Below are 18761 nucleotides of genomic sequence, written 5' to 3'. Positions count from 1 at the left end.
TACGAGTCGCCTCAGTACAAACTTGCGGCCGGTAATTCTTTATTTGCATTTGTTATTTTGTTACAGTGATGTGTTCACTGTTGTTCAGTATTTTTGCACTAATATACCGTTAAAGTAAATGCGAACAGTGCTGAAAGTCCTTCATATTTACAAAACTCTGCATTACGGTATACTTATACAACTCTTGCTGAAAACTTCTTGCTTATTTTCATAATAAAGTAAGTCTTATGTCGTTTACACAGGCATTACTTTATGTAAGTAGTTAGTGCAAATTTATACATGATAATAATTTTTACAGAACAAAGTCATTGCACCCGAAGTAATGAGAAGTTTTACTAGTAAAAGATAAGACCTTGACTGAGAATTTCAAAATGTTTAAAGTCTGTTTAGAAAACCGCATAGTACACAGAGAAAAAGATTACAAATGCTTCTTGTGCCATTGTGAAGACATAGATAATAATTATGAATCTGTTGAGGAACATCTTAAACAATGGAGGCATAAAAGGCTACTCAAAGAAATGGATCAGTTTGAAAGAAAAAAAGAATTGGATGTTATTGATTCAATTTCAGAGACCCAGCGAAAAGTATTAGTTGAAAATTATATAGCAATTGCGAACAGGAAATATGAAAGATATCGCTGTTACATGTGTAGTACTTATCTACCAAGTTTGCCGGTAGTATTTGACCATTTGCAAACATTTGTCCATAAAACGAATTACAAGAAAAAGTTCAGCAGCGCATTAACTGTAAAAAATAAGGATAACACATTAACTCTAGATAGAGCATGCGTGATCAAACAAATCTTTTTTGAGAAAGAATATTGGTGCCAAATTTGTCAAGTAACTTTAAAAAAATTTGCATTGATAAAATGTCACTCTATGGCACACTTTTTTCAAAAACACCATGCTAAACAAGACGATGTTATATACTTTCATTACGTGGAGAATACTGTTGTAAATATAACTTGTTTATTATGTGAAAAGTCAGTGGATACCATAGAACTTTTAGAACATCATCTAAATACACGTGATCATCAATCAAGAATAAACCAATTGTCTTCCAAAGAAATCATAGGGATAGAAGATTACACAACTACAAGCACATCTCAGTGTGAATTCTTCAAGGAGTATGTAACTGTCATGAACGTCTTCTGTAAAGTTTGTTCTGAAACAATTCCAGTAGATGATTTTGAAAGACATACTCATAGTAAGGAACACTATGATAAAGCAGTGTTAAAAATATCAGAAGGTGCTTTCAAACCATTAAAAGATTCACAACACAAAGCAAAATTAGATAGTTCAAATAATTACATGTGCTTTGTATGCAACAGCTCATTTGCTACAATATCTCACTTATTAAAACATTATGATGCGATTCAACATAAAAGTAAAATTGCAGCTATGTATATGTTAATAAATAAAGGACAAAGTGTTCAACAAGTAACCACAGATAAGCATCAAACAAAATCTAAATCAATTAGTATGAATATCAATGACAAAGATCTTGCTTGCTTATCTCAAACTTTAAAAAAACAGGTTTCGTTTGAAGAGCCAAATTATTCAACATCTAATAAAATTACACATCTGAAAAACAGTAAAAAAAAGAAATTAACTGAAGTAAGTTCTGGTGAAGCTCCAAAATCAAACTTACTTTTGCCCAGAAATAGAAAACTACGAAAACCAAAAGTGAATAAAAAAATTATGACTCAATCTGATAAAAATTTGGCCATTTTTGGTAACACATATGTAAATATGTGCATTGAACCTGGAAGTAGAAATATTTACGACATCAGCGAAAAATCGAATCGCTTATTAAATTTGAGTACAGATTTAATTGTTCCTACTGATTCTGTGTGGATTTGCATTCCATGTGCTGATAAAATTCTAGACAATGAATTTTTAATATATGAACATTTGAATGATGCAAAACACACTATGAATGTCAAAAAATTAGAAGTTGATGATCAGCTATTTGTAGAATATCCTGATCAATTTAGTGACTTGAAACTAGCCAAAGCTCACATGCAAGATGAATCAGACAGTTATGTGCATTGTTATGCATGCAACACCAAAGTATCTAATTCCGATGATTCTATTAGACAACATCTTGTAGCAAATGAACATATTCTGAAAAGTAGATCTTTAGATACTGAATTAAAAGAAATGTCAAAAGCTTTACTTGCTATTACAAATAGCTTTTGGTACTATGCACATTTTTTCATTTGTGAGATATGTACATTGAGTTTCAACATAGAACTTGAGTTTATAATTCACCTGAAATCAAAGGCACATTTGCAAAACGCGAATGAAATAAAATTAAAAGGCTTTGAAACGAAATTCCATACATGCCCAACATGTGTAACATGTTGGTATGGTGAATCTGATTCTTACAGTAATCACATTAAAAGCAGTCTTCATAAACGTTTAATGGACAGTAGGGAGTTTATGGTTCCTCCCATTTCTTTACTTACATATGGGCTTTTAAATGACGCAAAAAAAAATATTAAACATTTAATTCGTGAATGTGATACAAGGGATACCCAAGAAGAGCAAGACCAAGAATTATCTTTGCTGGGCTACAAATCCAAACTTGTAGGGTAACTAATTTTTTCATATCACTAGATGCAAATATTATAATTATGAGTATCCTGGCAGAATAATTAACATAATTGAATTTCATAACAGGAATTTTAAAAAAGCATTACCTCTCTGTAGAGAATTGATTTTATACCTTAAAAAGTGGTTGGATCTTTGTCGGCTCACAGAGGCAAACAGCATGACTACATACACTATTTCATGGTTTGTGATTTTCTTTTTACAAGTCAAAGAAATTTTACCAAGTGTACATGAACTTATCAAAATGAAGAATAACTCTACACTTGTTGATGGTAATAAACACATTATTTCCAAGTATTTACTGATTGAGTGCAAATATAATATTTTAATAATTTATAATTCATTTAAAGGTTGGGAGTGTGGCTTTGAAGAATCAATTCCAGCTGTAATCACAAATTTACCACTCCAAGATTTAATGAAACAATTCTTTTTATACTATGCACACTTTGACTACAAATCAAATGTTATATGCCCATATTTAGGGACAACAATTAAAAAAAGTTGTTTTGCAAATATTGAACAGTTACCAGAGCAGATGAAAGTTTATCAAACTCGTATCATAAGAGGCGAAGTTAAATTTTTCCAATTAGATTCGCCTATGTGTATACAAGATCCTATTGAACAATCTCTTAATATCACAAAAGCGGTTAAAAAACTTCAGTTGCAATTTTTTATGCAGTATTGCGCTGAAAGTTTAGAAAAACTGAATTGTTAATTCAGTATTTTTGTGTAACTAAGGTGCTTCAAAAATAAAATTTTATACTATTTTTATAAAAAAAAAATTGTAGACATATTTTCTCTGCTTTCCTTTTACATAAAATACTTACCTTTCTTGATAGTTCAATCATCAATAATCTGTTGCTATTTGCCTGTGAGAAATAAGATCATGGAAAAAGTGTTGGTGAATAAAATGATAACATTTAACAGCATTTTTTTTAAACTTGATATATTTATTTAACAGAAGAAATTTTGCAAAATTGTGCTATTTTTATATAAATGTACGTTTATACAAATTATTGAAATTTCGTTTATTAGACAATACATTTACGCGTTAGATTTTAGAAAAAGATTTCAAATTTGATGATTTCAGCTTTACCAAGATGAAAGGGTGAATCTAATGTTACACTATAGATTAATTTTATTTCATAAATTATTTGTACTCATGAGAAAAATACGACTTTAATATGGCACTATAATCACAGACAATTTTTTTCTTATTATATATATATATATTATATATATAACAAGCCTTTTCAGTGCACGTATTCAAGTGGATTTAAACAAAGAAATTAATTGACGCGGTATGACAGTTGAGAAATTTTAAGAAAATAGCACAAGAATAATTTGTCATACCGAGTTTACAGATGACTTCTTTTCTCTCTAGTTGTAATTGAGAGAATGGCCTTATACAAAGCTGGTGAGGTTGATATTTTTAGTTAGGCCAAAATATCTTGCATTGAATTATTGAAAATCGTTATAATTATATTATTGTCTGTATAATATGTACGGTAATGATTAGGGTACGTGAATTGATTGAATCCCTAGAATAAATGTTTTAAATTATTAAATTCATGAATTAATGATTGTGTTGCAAATCGGTAAAATAATTAATAAAAAATTACAATTGTATATTATTAATAAACGTATAAATTAAAGAAATCAACGGATTTAGTAATTTGATTTTCAATAATTCAATCATAACAGTTAACTGTCGATATTATAATAATTAGATTCAACAAAGTACTAAAAAAACTTAACTGTACAAACATATCAATATTGATGGAAAAAATGCTTATCAAAATATAAACTGTTTTTTCAAGTAATTTTGTTGAAACTAAATACACAATGATGTTTTACGATCGTGAACATCGCCGGAAAATTTTATAATTGCAAAATCGTAGGACTGTAGTGAAAATGTTCGTATATTTAATGTATATTTTTTAAGTAAAATCCTAAAGTCTCGGAGCGTTTAAGAAGATTTTCATGATTCTGATTTTTTACAAAAACGTTGAAATACTAAGGTAAGTTTAATTTAATTGTTGATCTACGATTTTTTTTATGCTTAGTGCTGCGTTAATTGTAATTCAAGCCCTAATTTTTTAACTTTTGATGTTTTTACAAAAATTACTTAGATTTCTAAATTCTTTTTTTTAATCTTTTTTTTTCATTAATTTTAAGTATTGTTTACAAAATAATTGTTTTTAAACTTTTTTTTAAATTTTTTTCAAATGGTTATGATTTTTTATGAGAATACTTATCAAACGAATAGTTTTTTTTCGTATTTACATATACATCTAACCATACATTTTGTTAAATGTTAGTTAAATGTCGAAACACTTGCACAGAGTCTCCCGTGTTCTTTGAGTTTATGTAATTACTTTTGCCTGTTTTCATTAAAAATATTGTATAGACTAAATACCAATAATTTTTTAGTGCTTTCATTTTATTTTTTATCGAGTTTTACGCAACATTAAGCTCGATTGATCATATTTTTTTCGCATGTTTATTTTAACTTTTTTTAGCATCACAGGCAGACCTTGATATTTTAAATAAACCTAGTTTTGATATTTGTCGTTGTCCGTCAATAGCTAACGGCTCTTGAGCAAAACCTAATCTATGCCTATTGCACATTATACGCATAAACTTGTATATAAAAAAGTAAGTATATTTCGACCTATTTACAATTCGTACTTTTATAGTTTGACACTCACACACTTTCATTCACACAAAATAATCATTTTTCGCGATCAAGTTCATCAACAGGAAATACAGCGCAGTAAAATTAACTTTTCGAATAACGAAAATATCATTGGTCCCATAAAATGATACAAACAATATCAGGGTTTGATTTTTTCGTGAGTGTACCTCTTCAATATTCAATAATTGCTTGGAAGAAAATTCTTCTCATTCTCAATCTCGTACACTAATGCTTTACATTGATTCACGATGCAACATCTGTTACTGCTTTCATGTGATTCAAATACAGCTCATCGTAAATCGTGTTGAATTTGGTGAAAATACTGTTCAAATTGTTAGTTTTTTTCAATCGATGATACGTCTGTTTAAAGATTTCCTTTATCATTTGAAAAGCATTTGGATCGTAAACAGATCTCGCTGTATTAGTAAAGTCGAATGGTTCTAAAAATGTTAATCTCATGTTTTATCTAGTTTGAAAGTACGTATGTAATTTGTTTTTAGAATTTATTCAATAAATTATTACCTTCAATGCATAAATACTTCCACTGATGGGGATCATTCTTGAAAGACCTAACATATCTACATGTTTCAATTGGAATCTTATCAGCCACACGTACTGATATTGCATAATGCTCATAACTAGAAAGACAAAAGATATGATCATCAAATAATTTTATGAAGAAGTAAAAAAAAAAGAATTTAACATACTCGAATGTGTTATAATATTTGAAAAACTCTATTAAAAGCTCTCCAAGCGTTTGAGTGTTACGTGGGTGTAATGCACCATTTGGAATGTTCAATTCTTCATGAATATCAATGCTATGAATATCTGAAAAAGGATGAAACTTTCCTTTGAAAAGATTATGCAAGCATGGCAGCACAGCTGGAGTCACTCCACCTAAAACGTAAAATTATTATTTGTTGTCTTAAATTAAAACTTATTGACAACAATGTCAACAACATACATTGCAAGAAGTGAATCACCATCAGAACCAAAGAATAACTAGACATCGTCATATGCCTTGCATTGTTGATATTCTGACATTGTGCCCACATTTTAACCACAAGAACCAATGGTCGTACTCTCCAGTCAACTGAAAATTATATCGTTCATAAAAACCAAGTTTAGAGTAGAAAAAATTTAATATTTAAGGAAAATCTTACTTCGAGAATAACAGTACAATAAGTGAGTGTTCCGAATGCCAACCACATTATTGTAGTTTAAATCGACATCTAAATTATAAACACTGTCATGTATTTTAAGGATCGGAACTTTGGCCTGTATTAGTTCTAACTCTCGAACATAAGCTGTAATTTATAGACACCAATTTTTACTATAGATAAATACCTGTGCAAGTTTGAAATAAAATGTAGACTTACGCTTACCACTCCTTCTAAGACACATCATTATTTGTTCTAAACGATAAATAGCTTCACCTCTTTGATCTACATTAGATGTATCTCTAACGTGAAGGCACATATCAACGTCACTAACATTTGAACCAAATCCATTTAATGTTGATCCTACCATGTAAAGTCCATATTGAGGAAACCTCGACTTGAAAAAATAGAACAAAATCTGAATGATTAAATTTTTTACCAAGATTAACTAATTTACAAGTTGAAAATATTAAATATTTACCTTAATAAAGCCAAATAGGTACCTCCATAAATACATTTTGTGACAAAAAGTACTTTGTGTCAGCTGATTCTGCTCAAACTTATCCCATATAGCTTTTGATAACTTATCATAAGCAGAACCAGTTAGCAAGTTACTAGGTCTTTGTTTTACTTGTATCAGATGTGATTTATTAAGAAACCTGTCTGCTGGACTGTAGCAGTTGTAATATTTGGGCCAAACGTTGGTTTCTGCTAATATAGCTTCAGTGAATTTTTTCCCTCTCTGTATGCTACCTGGTGTTGTTGGACTAGTTCTGGCTGTAACATTATTTTCTTAATTTAATAAATTAAACTAAAGTGAATATTCAAAAACTCTTGAAATAAACTCGACCAGCAGGATATTTTCTTCTATTATGGTGATTTTGAATCGAGGTTCGGGCAGCCATGTCTGAGTGTTCATTTGATTGTCTCTGTTCTTGATACAAATTCCCTGTTGATAAACTTGTTACTAAATTACCTCGATGCAAGTTATTTTGCCTACAGTGGTTTTTATTTCTGTAAATACAAAAAAATTCATTTAGTGACGGATAAAACCTTTCAAGTCTCAAAATATTAGATAATAAGCAAGATGACACACTTGTACTTGGGTTCTGATGTAGAATTCAATGAATCCCTTTCATCTGAACTTTCTGTTTGACTACCACCTTTGTAGTGTTTATTAGGTGTTGGTGAGCGAGAACTCAAGCCACTGTCACTGCTATTACATGATGAATCTTGGAGCAAGGATAAATCTTGGCAAGATTGTCTCTTTCCAAGTTTATTATTATTGTTGTTGTTGCTGTTGTTATTGCCATTCCAATTGTGCTTTTTAAACGGTCCTGTATTCATTGGCTTGTAGTTTACTCTTTGCTGATGTACAGGTGTCACAGAGGGACCATTGGGTGTGTTCATTCTTTGTGGGGTTGAGGGTGCACTACTTGGAGAGTTGAGCCGCTGTGACCAAACTGCTGAAGCCCCACCAGTGTGAATACCATAATTGGTATTTTGAACTTGTACATTGAAACGATGCAAAAGTTCATATGGATACGCTCCATGCTGGAAAAAATAAGGCATATTGAATGTACTGTCTATTTTACACATATTGAATATTGATATATGTGAATATTGGAATTTCCATAAAACTCGAACAAATATTTTTTAAATAAAGTTTTATACCTGTACCATTCTCTGTCTGTTATTGTTTGAAGTATGGCGATTAAACTGAGCATACTCTTGATGTGCGTTATTAGTTGGACTGTAGAGTGCATGATTTTGTACAGAAAGAAACTGTCCATTAACTTGATAATTACCCGCTATGTGCACCATTGTGTGAGGTGAAAAACTAGGCTGGTACATATTGAAGCTTTAGTATGTGATGATACAAGCTTATGTAGAAGAAATGTCGCAGTAAGATGATTTTCACCCCAGCTTAGCATTAAGCATTTATTTCCAACTATTTTATACGAAAAAAAGAAAAAAAATTATTTTATTCGCAATTTTGCAGAAATTTCAATCACATGGCAAAAAAAAAGAAAATATACAAAAACAAGCTCAGCACATCTCTACTATTACAAATTTTGATTTTTCAAACAAAAGTCACGGTTGAATAAAAATAAACGTCAAGCCTAACAGTCACGCACACAAATGTAAGGATAAATAAACCGTTCCCAGTCAGAATATAAATGATAAACCGCGTACAATGTAGGTATATATACTCAAAGCTGTATCTGTATGAAATATCAACAACAGAGGGGCATTGAACGGACAGTGAGGTTAGAAGCGCGAGGGGGCTGAGAGGAAACCTTTCAATAGGTATGCAAGAGCAGCGTAAACACAACGACGAATATCAATAGTCGACCAAATAAGTACGTTAGAAAGCAAAAACATTTACCTTGATTAACGCAACGAGATCGACTTCTTATGATTCGCCATTTCCCGGAGAGAAGTCGTCATCTGTACTCGAATATCTCAGATATTGTAGTTCAGATCTGTAAATTCATGATTGTTCGACGGTGACGATGCTTTTCACTGTTGCTCCCCGACAATCCAAAGCCAGCGGAAAATTTTCGGCTCTCCTCGCGCGCTGATGGCCGTTTCTGATTAAGGAAAAAAAATTCGCTTTCGCGAAGGGCACACACACGGACGTACTTATTATACGATCAGCTCCTCGTCGTCGAGCTCATCCCTCTGCGCGAGACTCGATCGAGAGCGAGAGTTGGAAGCCGGCTCGGCGGTTTTTAAATTTTTGAATTTTCCTGCCTCGGGCAAGCCCGCGAGGCGGCGCTCGCGAAGTCACGTGACGCGCTGTGACGACGCTTATACGAGACGTTCCAGGGAATTTCGGTTGGCATTATTGTGCAGCGGTTTGCGCAGAGAAGAAGTTGATTTTTGAGAAGAAGTATCCATGTCTACGCGTTTTTTAATTATTTTCGTCTAATTACCGTGAGAAATTAGCTAAAAGTTGAAGTTTGGAAGTTAGTTCCGACCGCTCGAGAAAAAACCGTTGGTCGGAAATTCACGACGGCCATTTTGTTCGCGGATTTCGCCGGGAGAAGTCGCTCGGTGGAGGCTCCGTGCGTTTTGTTGAATTTCTCGAGGAAAAACTAACTCGTAAGCATTAAATTAAGTAGACGACTGCCGTGGTTCAGGAGGAGAATCTTCTTGTCGTAAAAAGTAAGTAAATCAACGAATTTTCGAGAAATTTCCAGGTGCGGCGGCGGTTATCGAGGGGAAGCCGGAACGATCGAGAAGTTTTCTCGGCGATGAGATACATTGCTTCTTCTTTCGTAACGGCAATTTACTTGAGATATATTTGTTAATTGTTCATAAGCAGATGGATTTACATTTCAGCATTGGAAATACGTAAAAAGAGGTGACGCAGAGCAGTTAAATCCAGCGAGATGCGGGATGCAGAGAATTTGGCGCGAAAAAACTCGACGAGGGTTTTTGTTGGATAGTCGGTTGCCAGTCGGCTTTGTTCGTACTTCCTTCGTGATTAGGATATTGCTGGGCTATCCTGACACTACAGGGTGAAAATGTGCGCTATCGCTTGTTGCATTGCGAAAATGTAAAAAAGTCTCAAAGCTGCGGGAGGGGCGGGAGGGGAGTAGGAGGGGAGGCTCTTGTATAGTCGTTTGGCTCTCGGGAGATTTTAACGCGTCTCGGGGTTTTTCTCAAGTAGCAAATAAGTAGACGACTGCCGTGGTTCAGGAGCTAAATCTTGTTGCGCTATCGCTTGTTGCATTGCGAAAATGTAAAAGTCTCAAAGCTGTGGGAGGGGGAGGGGGGATGGAAGGCTCTTCTAGTCGTTTTGCTCTCGGGTGATTGTACCGCGTCTTGGGCGCGAATTTTCTAAAGTAGCAATTCATATCAAAGCAAATAATTTATAGATTTGTTCCTAATGCTTTGTGATTTTTTGAATTAGGAGAATACTGAGCTACCATCTAGAGGCGATAACAGCAGACCAAGTCACACTAGCTGCTTTTTGTCATCATCCATACTTCTAAAGGGATTTCAACTGATATTGGCCCAAATTGATTTACGAGTCCAAATGTTTGCCATTTCAAACAAGTATCAACTTGTGTTGGTGAGTTAATTATACGCTATATTATTGATAATTGATTATTGATTTATATGTAAGCGCACATGATTATTCATTTTTATATTTTTTAATTTAAGTTGGTTGTTTATATTTACACCTATAAGAACCCTTAAAGCGTCTATTTAACACCCTAAATCTTTTTTGTAAGCACACGAAAGTCAATAGAACTTGACTAACTCATATTTATATGAATGACCTATACACTCAATACCAAATACTTAGCTACTCGTTTATTGGATTTTTTTGCGATATTATACATTTTTAATAATATTTTACTGATAAACCAACTGATGAACAGTGGTAAATTCGTTTCAAAGTGAAGCACAAGATTTTAAGCACATATTGAATTGGCGCCAAATCATTGTAAGGTTGGTAATAGTTCTGACAAGATAAACAAGGATAGATGCAAGTGTATCTACACGTATCAACATGGCTTTTACACTCTGGAACCTTTATGAAGCTACTCTTTTACTTTTAAATGCTGCTTGTATCTTACATGAAGAGCGATTTCTTATGAAATGTAAGTAAACTATCACATAATTATTGTAAATGAATTTTTTGTTCAAACATTGCCAGTTTTAAAGGTTGAAAACAAAGTGACAGAGGTTATGTTGTTGTTTTTAATTTACAAATATTATGTTTGCATCAGAATCAAAGTAACTCGAATTATTTTTTCTAGTCATGCGTAACATATAAATCAGTCTCAGGTTTTGTGTGAAAAGAAACTTGTTCATTGTGCTATCGCAAAATATCATGCTCACGTTCTATTTTTGAAAAGATGTACATACTCTTTGTATTTTGATCATACATTCATATTTCTTACTTACCAAAAATATACTAATTTTAATGCATTCAACAATATTTGTATATATTCATTGCAGATGGCTGGGGAGCAAATCAAAATATTCAAGGATTTGGGGAGCCACCCACCGTCAAATCTCAAATTTTGAATTTGCTGCGATCAGTTCGAATGGTTGTAAGAAGTGAGTAACTTAAACTGCAATTTAATTTTTTTGGTTAATGTACTTTTAAATTTTGTTTGTTCCAGTTCCGCTGATATTTTTCAATATTGTAACGATAATTATAAAACTAATTTTCGGATGAGATGTAGAACATTCCAAAGTGATGTCAAAGTGATGTAAATATCAAGTTCTTCAAGAATACTGTGCGGAAAACTGTGGGAAATGTTAACAAACTGAATTTCAAAACAGCATGTGTTTATTTATTTTTACAAGAATGTATAAAAAGAAATAAATCATTTCTTGGTTTAGTTTCATTTGTGGGATACTTTTTCGAAAATTAGTCATTTTTCTCAACTGGTCCAAGTTTTGATAAATTCAACTCTAGTAAACATTTTAATTTCACAGATAAAAGCTTGAAAACTGATATTCCATTTTGGAATCGGCTCTTCAAGTTTATTACAATTTTGTACTTATAATTTTGTATTTGTTAAAATTAAGCATGAACTCGGCCATCACTTAAGTTTGTCTAAATTTTAACTTGGGCTCAGAACCATATCGATTAACCAGAGCGTTTGCTCTGCAATACGTTATGTCAGACTCGAGTAAACACTCTGAGCGCTTTTTGTCAAGTAAATCAACGCAGTACTTATCTATCTCGCAAATATTCTTTCGACTAGTCGAATTGCCGACCCAAGCCACAACTCGCGAACCTGCAAATTAATGCACTCTCGGTTAATCGCTCAATTCTGCACGAAGCAGCTCCTTTTTTGCGACTGCAGCATAACGAGCCTCCGCTCCGAGCATAGCAAACGCTCTCGTTTTACCTCTTCTTCCTCTTTCGCACGGCTCTTTGCCTATCGCATACATCATCGCGATCCTTTGCGAAATTGACTCTACGGCAACGCATATGATAGTCTCACGCTCGCATATGCGGATCGACTTTCCCTGATGCCGTATGGATGTACCGTCGTGAGCAGATGCAAGAGAGATGCTATCTCGACGGGCTCCGATTTTCACATGCGGATTTGTATTGTGGCTATATAAAACGAGGTTTTCTCGTATGAATTATCGTTCAGATTGAGCCAAGCCGAAATTAAGTGCGTATCTCGTTAAGAAGGATCGTTACGGTTTTACGAGCGCTTATTCGTTCGGCTCGAGATTGAGGCTTTTTTTCGATGGGCTCAGTGGATAAGGGGAGGGCTAGAGATCAAATTGCAACTATTCGCGTGAGTTTTTGTTAATTGTTCGTGCTCAATATTTTCGTAATAATGCATGAATTAGTACTTAACGCAACGTGTGCTAAGACTGTATTATACCTCGAGTAGAAAAGACCGGGTTGGGCAAGACACAGGTGTCGGTAGTTTTAGTGTTAACTTTCAAAGTACGTTATTGCTCTAAATTTCACATACGTGTTTTAAACATCTTTTTGTTCGTTTGATGTAACAAAAAAAAAATAAAAAAAAAATTGGGGCGAACGTAACACTTTATAAAGGTGTTGCAAGCCTGAATTTTACATCACGATCGCGTGTCATCCGTCATGCTTTAGTCCCCGATTCAAATATAGTTTTGAAGCTTCAAGTGATCTGAAAAGTCGAAAAAGGGACGATAAAGGCCCCTCTTGAGCAATCGACGAACTTTCCATCAGTCGAGTCTCTACCAACGCGCGAGAGTAGCTATGATTTAATTTGCGCATAATGCAGCCGAGGCATCAATTTCATCCTGCTTTAATTGCCCCTAAGGCTTACGCTGCGCAAGTCATTAATTGCTCAACTTTCTTGTGCCCAACTGACTGCCGAGCGAGGAAACCCCGTTCTTCGCTTTATGGTTAATAAACGAAGGTAATATGCAGTTAACCATCAAAAGTTGGATTCTGTTGCATCGGTTCACGCGCGGTGGCGCGGATGTAAAAAAAGCACAATAGGACATGCATCGGAATTGAATAACACTATGCGTGCTTACTGGGTAATTAGTCGGCGTTTAAGAGAAAATCTCGAATTTTACGCACCGTTGGGAAGTGAATGATTAACGATCGGTTAATTACTTCGAATTTACTAACATAAGTGATGCTAGCTGCCGGAACTACTCAGCCGTGCTATCGATTCACAAACTAATCGATCCTCGTGCCTTATCAATCATTCGCGCGGCAAAGCAAATCGTCGTTATCTCTTCCCTGAAAATCTTACGTAACGCGTGTAACGACCAACGCGAGAAGCCATCCTCCCCGAGCGATAGCCTCTCACCCCGCGGAAATTCAGTCGACTTTCGAAACTTGACCACTCGCGGGCTCGGCGTTTCACAAGCCTCAGATGCAAACCTCCCGCTCCAGCTATCCGCATCCTTTGTGAGCGGCCACTTCTTTTCCTCGTGCTCGCCGAGAGTCGGAATTTGCGTCATGTCCAGAGAGAAGCTCTTATTATGTGTATACGCGTGTAGCGCGAACTCTCTGGCCCCGGGGGCACTGGCAGCGGCGGCAGCCTGGCCAAGTGAAAGGACACGCGAGAGAAAGGCGCCGCTCTCCTCTCCGAAAAATCATCGCCGCGCTCGTGTGTGAGCTATACCGTACAGCGAAGAGGAACCTGAGAACGGTGTGAGCTACACCGCGGAGATGAGAAGAAATTTTTAGCCGCCGGGGTTACGTGTGCTCGCGGCCATCGGCCGCCGGCGTAATGTCGTTGATTGGACGCAGCCGATCGAGAGGTGATATAGAAAGAGAAAAGCGCGCGAGAGAAGCTGATTTATCGAGGATACGGATTGGAAAGAGCGTCGCGGGGTCATCCTCCGCGGCGCATCTGATAAGGAAAGGAAAAGCCGCTGCTGCTGAGGCTCTCGATGAGAAGGTGAAAAAGGCGAAAAAAAGCGAAGGATCGTAACGGAGAAAGCTGGTGCGTAGTATAGCGCCGGGAGAATAGGGAAAGGTTACACGAGCTCGAGTGAAATCGTGTGCGGAAGTCGTTGCGAGGAAGAGGAGGCGATTCTTTTTCTTCTGCGCGGCTCTCGATATTACACGTCGACGATGCGGGGGAAGGGGCGGGAAAAGAAGACCATGCTGTTTTTTTTAACGGTGGCGACGTTTTTTTATTTTTCTACAAAAAAAGCCTTTATACAAGTACAAAAAATGCGTGGTTAAGGAGAGAATAGCATTATACAAAGTAGGTAAAAAAAATATAGTGTATCTCTTGTGTTTCAGCACGTGCTCGACGCGCGGAGCCTGCTCGCCTCTGGCCGGCCTCCGTGATCGTGTGTGTTATACGTGGGCGCGCTTGCGGAGACGATCTTGCTCTCCGTGGTGAGTTTCGGAGGGCCGACCGGCTGCGAGCTCGGCGAACGCCGCGACGTCGGCAGCGCGCGCCTGTGTGTGTATGTGAGAGAGTGTAATTCGTATATTTACAAGGCGCTCGCAAGCGCGAATCACGTACATATCGTATAAAATATAATCGTAAATTCCTCCCCCCGTCTTCATTTTGTCCTCCGGACTTCCGTCCGTTTCTCATTGGCTTCGTTTGCGCGTCGTCGTCCGCGTAAGTGTGTGTGTTGAACTTGGCCCGCTGAAATCCTGCAGCGTTATTGCGAGCGTGCGACCTCCTCTCTGCGACTGTATTATACTAGCATCTACGAATAGTTGTGCGCGCGGCTCTCGTTCCGGAGCGATTAGAACGAGACCGCGGCTGGATGGTGTGATATAGACTCCTCGTCTTTCGCGGCTTTCTTGTTGGGCACCTCTGAGATGATGCTGAGGTGTCGACCTCTCGAACGAGACTCGTTTCACCGCCGCACAAGTATGTCTCCCGTCGAACGAGCGTCTCGTGAGGTCATGGCGAAGCGCAACCATCGATCTGGTGCCAAGAGCGACGCTCTTCCAAACTTCCCGAGGTGTGCGTGCGCGTGTTTGTGTGTCTTCTTCGCGCCCCCTTGATCTTGATCACTCGGGAGCGTAGCACTCGGTCGAGAACTTGGGAAGCTCGTCGGCCTCTCGGTCGCGGCGCGTTTTATCTCCCTCGTAATTCTTCTTTCTTGTGGTTGTGTGTGCGTCCTTGGCAGGAGTTCGGTTCTCCGCGTGTTCAAGTTCACGGCGCCGGATGTCACCAACTCGCGAGCGTGTCACAATTCCAGCGAACTTCTGCCAGGGAGCGGGTGGCGCGCGGGCTTGTGGAGTTAGCTGCGCTTAGAAGGGGGCACCGTAGCTGCCGCTGGGCCTGCTGGGGGCGCCGTAGCTGCCGCTGGGTCCGCTGGGGTATCCACCGCCGCTGGGTCCGCTGGGGTAGCCACCGCCGGATCCCTGGCTGACTTGGTGGAGCTGGGCGACTTCAATACCCTGGCGGATTCCCTCGAAGTCGATTCCGACGACGCGGCCACCTCCGAAGCTCGGGGCACCGTAGCTGGAGCTGGGGGGTCCGTAGCTGGAGCTAGGAGCACCGTAGCTCGAGCTAGGTCCGCCACTGGGGTATCCACCGCCGCTGGGATATCCACCGCCGCTGCTGTAGCCGCCGCTGCTGGCGCCGCTGCTGGCCTCCTCCTTGATGATGATGGCCTTCAGCTGCTCGAGGAGCTGGGGGTCGACGTTGGCGCCCTCGCTGGACTGGTAGCCTCCGGAGGAGACCTGGGTGTAGCCACCGCCGCCGCCGAATCCACCGCCGCCGGAGTAGCCGCCACCGCCGGAGTAGCCACCACCGCCGCTGCTACCGCCGAAGCTCGGTCTGTTGTAGTTGTAGCCGGATGGAGGCTCGGCCAGGGCAAGCCCTGCCATACCGACGATCAAACACTGGAAATTCAAAGATTCTGGTTATTTCATCTGCTGCGAGATTTCGAGTAGACGTGATTGGTTGCGATTAGCGAAAACTGCGCGTGTACGTATCTGGAGGCTGACGCGGAAGCGGTGAATCTACCGGCGTGTATCCGATCGGAAGAGAAAGTCACGGTTACGCATTAGCTCAAAGATCGCGTACGCTGCATTCGAGCGCGACGAGTGAAAAAATAAAGACTTTTCGACGGCTATCCGAATCGAGATTTCCAACTTATTCTTCACTTTCCAAAGCGATCTTCGGCGCGACAATCCCGACACGAGAAACACATTCGAGAGATCGGAAGCCGAAAGAGCACTTGGACGCGTCGTTGAAGAGAGTAACGGAGAACTCGATAGTGAGAGAGTACAAGATGCTTACCGCGATCAGAGGATTCATGTTGGCTTCTGCTGCGGTTGCCACTCTGCTCTGTGACTCCTTGGAAGGTGCACCCGGGTATTTTATACCCCTACGCGCGCCGGCGTCGAGCTCGTCGGCAGTGGGGGCTAGCTCGGGCCCCGAGACGGGGGGACCCTCGGGAGTGAGAGTAAAAGCTCTCCTCGACGCGCTCTTCTCTCTCTCTTTCTTTCTCTTTCTCCCCGGCTGTCTCGCTCTCGTGTACGTACGTGTATTATACTCCTCCTACCGAGCTCGAAAGCGTCTTCGCCGCACGTGAAACTCGACGCTGTGGACATTCGGAGGCTCAAGCGTTGCGACACTTTCGGGAGGCAGCTGCTGCTGCGTCCTAGACCTAGACTCGTTATTTTTTTATTCGACGGTGTGTCGCTTTGGGAGAAAGAGCTGCCGGCTCGGCTGCTGGCTCCACGACGTTGTTTCTGTGTTTGGAAGTTTCGCGTTTGGTTGGATTTTGTCTTCTTGGTTTCTCGGAGAGATGTACCGCGAGTCGGTGTCGTGCGGTCGCGATCGCAGTGTAGTCGATGAGGTTCTTCGGATGTTTGATGGTTTCGTAATTGAATGAGTGCTGGTGTATGAACTTGTGATAATATCTTTTCTTTTTTATTTCACTTGCTGATAATTCTGTGAACTGCTATTCGTCGTGAATTTTCAGCCAATTGGCATTGAGTTGTTAATTCAGAACTCGTCTATGTAAAGTTGTTTGCTTAGCTTGCGCAAAACAAAGATTCTATTTTTTTTCCTTCGAAATTCGTAGCTAACTGATCGAGATAATCCCGTGATTAATTGAATAGTGACGCTTGTCGGGATTTTATTAAACAATAATCAAATGCAAGATGAAAACAATCATTAGTTTTCACAATCACCACTTTCATCGTCGTCGGTAGGAATAAAAATCATTATACAATAACCGCAGAGGTGTTTCTTTGGTTCATCAATGCACTGCGCAGCGAAGCTCGCACGGTGCAACTCGAACTCGTAACTCGCGTACGCTCGACGAAATCAAACTGGGCAATTAAAGGCGAAATTTTTCTCGAATTAATTCTCGATAAATCCAGCGTGTGTGGAAGGGCAGCATTCGTATTGAAAATAACCGCTGTATCTCCCAATCCCCGGTCGTAACTCTCCGCCGCAGTCGATTAATCATAATTTCATCCCGACCGTCAATTTCGTCGCCGAAAAGGCTAATTCAAAAGCCGAGAGACCGTTATGCAAACGGGGATGGATCGTGTGCTCGAATTCCCGCATGCGTGCGCGCGTGTGCGTATTATCTTTCATCTTGACCGACCGAGTGGAGACGCGTGTAGAGCATAACCCTCCAATGTAACGTGATTTCAAAACGGTTGCTATGCGCGTGTGCCGTAATCGCTCCAAGCTTGGCGAGCTACCTGCTGCATCTTCAATTAACTTTTGTTTCTCGTTATGGGAGGCCAAAACTTTGCTGCGCGATCCGATCTCAAAATTCATAAATTGACTGTTATTTTAGGAGGTATCATCTATCCTGTCACACATCCTTATAAAGTTTTGCGAATTATTTGATTTTGAACTAGCCCCGCTCTCAAAAGAGAGAGCCAAGTCAGACGAAATTAGACGTTGAATGGATCGAGTTTCGAAGAATTAAATTTATATGTATTCAACGTGGCCGCACAACGTATTCCTTTATCCTTATTCAAGTCGATTCTCAGAAAAAAGAAAGCATAGTATAAATCTATTGACACAGGCGCATCGCAACATTCAATTAAAGTCAGTTTACGATTGGCCTTTGTGTGCATAGGAGGGACACCGCCATTTATGATCCTATTTACAATGCTAAGAAGGCATTTGAAATCACTGGCCTGTCATTGGATTTAGGTAAATATGATGTGAAAGTGATTTGCATTTCAAAGGCAGTCATCGTTTGAATATTTAGCTGTACGTTATGAAAGTACACGTCTCCACTCCGTAGGTGTTAAAACCATGCCATGCGAACTTTTATTGATACGAGTGATTAATTTGTAATTGAGCTGTAATAACATATACTTCCTATTTTCTAAAC

General features: G+C 38.6%; 4 protein-coding genes across 10 annotated transcripts; 2 read left to right on the top strand and 2 right to left on the bottom strand.

The window, feature by feature from the left end:
- LOC100677961 lies at positions 1 to 3397 on the top strand. Its single transcript, XM_031931192.2, has 4 exons — positions 1 to 218; positions 299 to 2596; positions 2685 to 2887; positions 2966 to 3397. The coding sequence occupies exons 2-4, from the start codon at positions 372 to 374 to the stop codon at positions 3328 to 3330; spliced, it is 2793 nt and encodes a 930-aa protein (XP_031787052.1). The 5' UTR covers positions 1 to 218; positions 299 to 371; the 3' UTR covers positions 3331 to 3397.
- A 570-nt stretch (positions 3398 to 3967) lies between these two features.
- On the bottom strand, positions 3968 to 9269 carry LOC100122324 (poly(A) RNA polymerase gld-2 homolog A). Of its 6 annotated transcripts, none has more exons than XM_003426577.5 (11): positions 8513 to 8717; positions 8148 to 8424; positions 7570 to 8027; positions 7324 to 7487; positions 6955 to 7250; positions 6693 to 6870; positions 6477 to 6620; positions 6278 to 6406; positions 6021 to 6210; positions 5836 to 5951; positions 3968 to 5753 (listed from the first exon to the last, which is right to left on the bottom strand). In XM_003426577.5, exons 2-11 carry the CDS (start codon positions 8325 to 8327, stop codon positions 5557 to 5559), a joined length of 2052 nt encoding a protein of 683 aa, XP_003426625.1. In that variant the 5' UTR covers positions 8328 to 8424; positions 8513 to 8717; the 3' UTR covers positions 3968 to 5556. The 6 variants fall into 6 exon arrangements, with proteins under 6 accessions (XP_003426625.1, XP_032456805.1, XP_001605928.2 ...); XM_001605878.6 differs by lacking the exon at positions 8513 to 8717 and adding an exon at positions 8863 to 9174 and having other exon boundaries at positions 4594 to 5753; XM_008208871.4 differs by lacking the exon at positions 8513 to 8717 and adding an exon at positions 8863 to 9174 and having other exon boundaries at positions 4594 to 5753; positions 6699 to 6870.
- An 8-nt stretch (positions 9270 to 9277) lies between these two features.
- LOC107980449 (immediate early response 3-interacting protein 1) lies at positions 9278 to 11848 on the top strand. Of its 2 annotated transcripts, none has more exons than XM_001607367.4 (5): positions 9278 to 9644; positions 10396 to 10557; positions 10890 to 11092; positions 11454 to 11555; positions 11621 to 11848. In XM_001607367.4, the coding sequence occupies exons 3-5, from the start codon at positions 11002 to 11004 to the stop codon at positions 11674 to 11676; spliced, it is 249 nt and encodes an 82-aa protein (XP_001607417.1). In that variant the 5' UTR covers positions 9278 to 9644; positions 10396 to 10557; positions 10890 to 11001; the 3' UTR covers positions 11677 to 11848. The 2 variants fall into 2 exon arrangements, with proteins under 2 accessions (XP_001607417.1, XP_032456807.1); XM_032600916.1 differs by having other exon boundaries at positions 9491 to 9644; positions 10871 to 11092.
- Positions 11849 to 14581: 2733 nt separating this feature from the next.
- Positions 14582 to 16782, bottom strand: LOC100122340 (loricrin). Its single transcript, XM_001607375.4, has 2 exons — positions 16694 to 16782; positions 14582 to 16293 (listed from the first exon to the last, which is right to left on the bottom strand). Exons 1-2 carry the CDS (start codon positions 16709 to 16711, stop codon positions 15697 to 15699), a joined length of 615 nt encoding a protein of 204 aa, XP_001607425.1. The 5' UTR covers positions 16712 to 16782; the 3' UTR covers positions 14582 to 15696.
- Between the last annotated feature and the right edge of the window lie 1979 nt (positions 16783 to 18761).

Source organism: Nasonia vitripennis, chromosome 5 (genome assembly GCF_009193385.2).
Source record: "Nasonia vitripennis strain AsymCx chromosome 5, Nvit_psr_1.1, whole genome shotgun sequence".
NCBI lineage: Eukaryota > Metazoa > Arthropoda > Insecta > Hymenoptera > Pteromalidae > Nasonia > Nasonia vitripennis.
This window is presented reverse-complemented; position numbering and strand designations above follow the sequence as displayed.

What these genes read in the sequence shown, in the direction of transcription:
- LOC107980449 (XM_001607367.4), top strand. Translation starts at nt 11,002, where the DNA reads ATGGCTTTTACACTCTGGAACCTTTATGAAGCTACTCTTTTACTTTTA. An exon ending in AGAGCGATTTCTTATGAAAT is followed by an intron (nt 11,093 to 11,453) that starts GTAAGTAAACTA and finishes TATTCATTGCAG; the next exon opens with ATGGCTGGGGAGCAAATCAA. An exon ending in AGTTCGAATGGTTGTAAGAA is followed by an intron (nt 11,556 to 11,620) that starts GTGAGTAACTTA and finishes TGTTTGTTCCAG; the next exon opens with TTCCGCTGATATTTTTCAAT.
- LOC100677961 (XM_031931192.2), top strand. Translation starts at nt 372, where the DNA reads ATGTTTAAAGTCTGTTTAGAAAACCGCATAGTACACAGAGAAAAAGAT. An exon ending in TACAAATCCAAACTTGTAGG is followed by an intron (nt 2,597 to 2,684) that starts GTAACTAATTTT and finishes ATTTCATAACAG; the next exon opens with GAATTTTAAAAAAGCATTAC. An exon ending in TAACTCTACACTTGTTGATG is followed by an intron (nt 2,888 to 2,965) that starts GTAATAAACACA and finishes ATTCATTTAAAG; the next exon opens with GTTGGGAGTGTGGCTTTGAA.
- LOC100122324 (XM_001605878.6), bottom strand. Translation starts at nt 8,327, where the DNA reads ATGTACCAGCCTAGTTTTTCACCTCACACAATGGTGCACATAGCGGGT. An exon ending in ACCTATTTGGCTTTATTAAG is followed by an intron (nt 6,871 to 6,954) that starts GTAAATATTTAA and finishes TATTTTTTCAAG; the next exon opens with TCGAGGTTTCCTCAATATGG. An exon ending in GGTGATTCACTTCTTGCAAT is followed by an intron (nt 6,211 to 6,277) that starts GTATGTTGTTGA and finishes TTTACGTTTTAG; the next exon opens with GTGGAGTGACTCCAGCTGTG.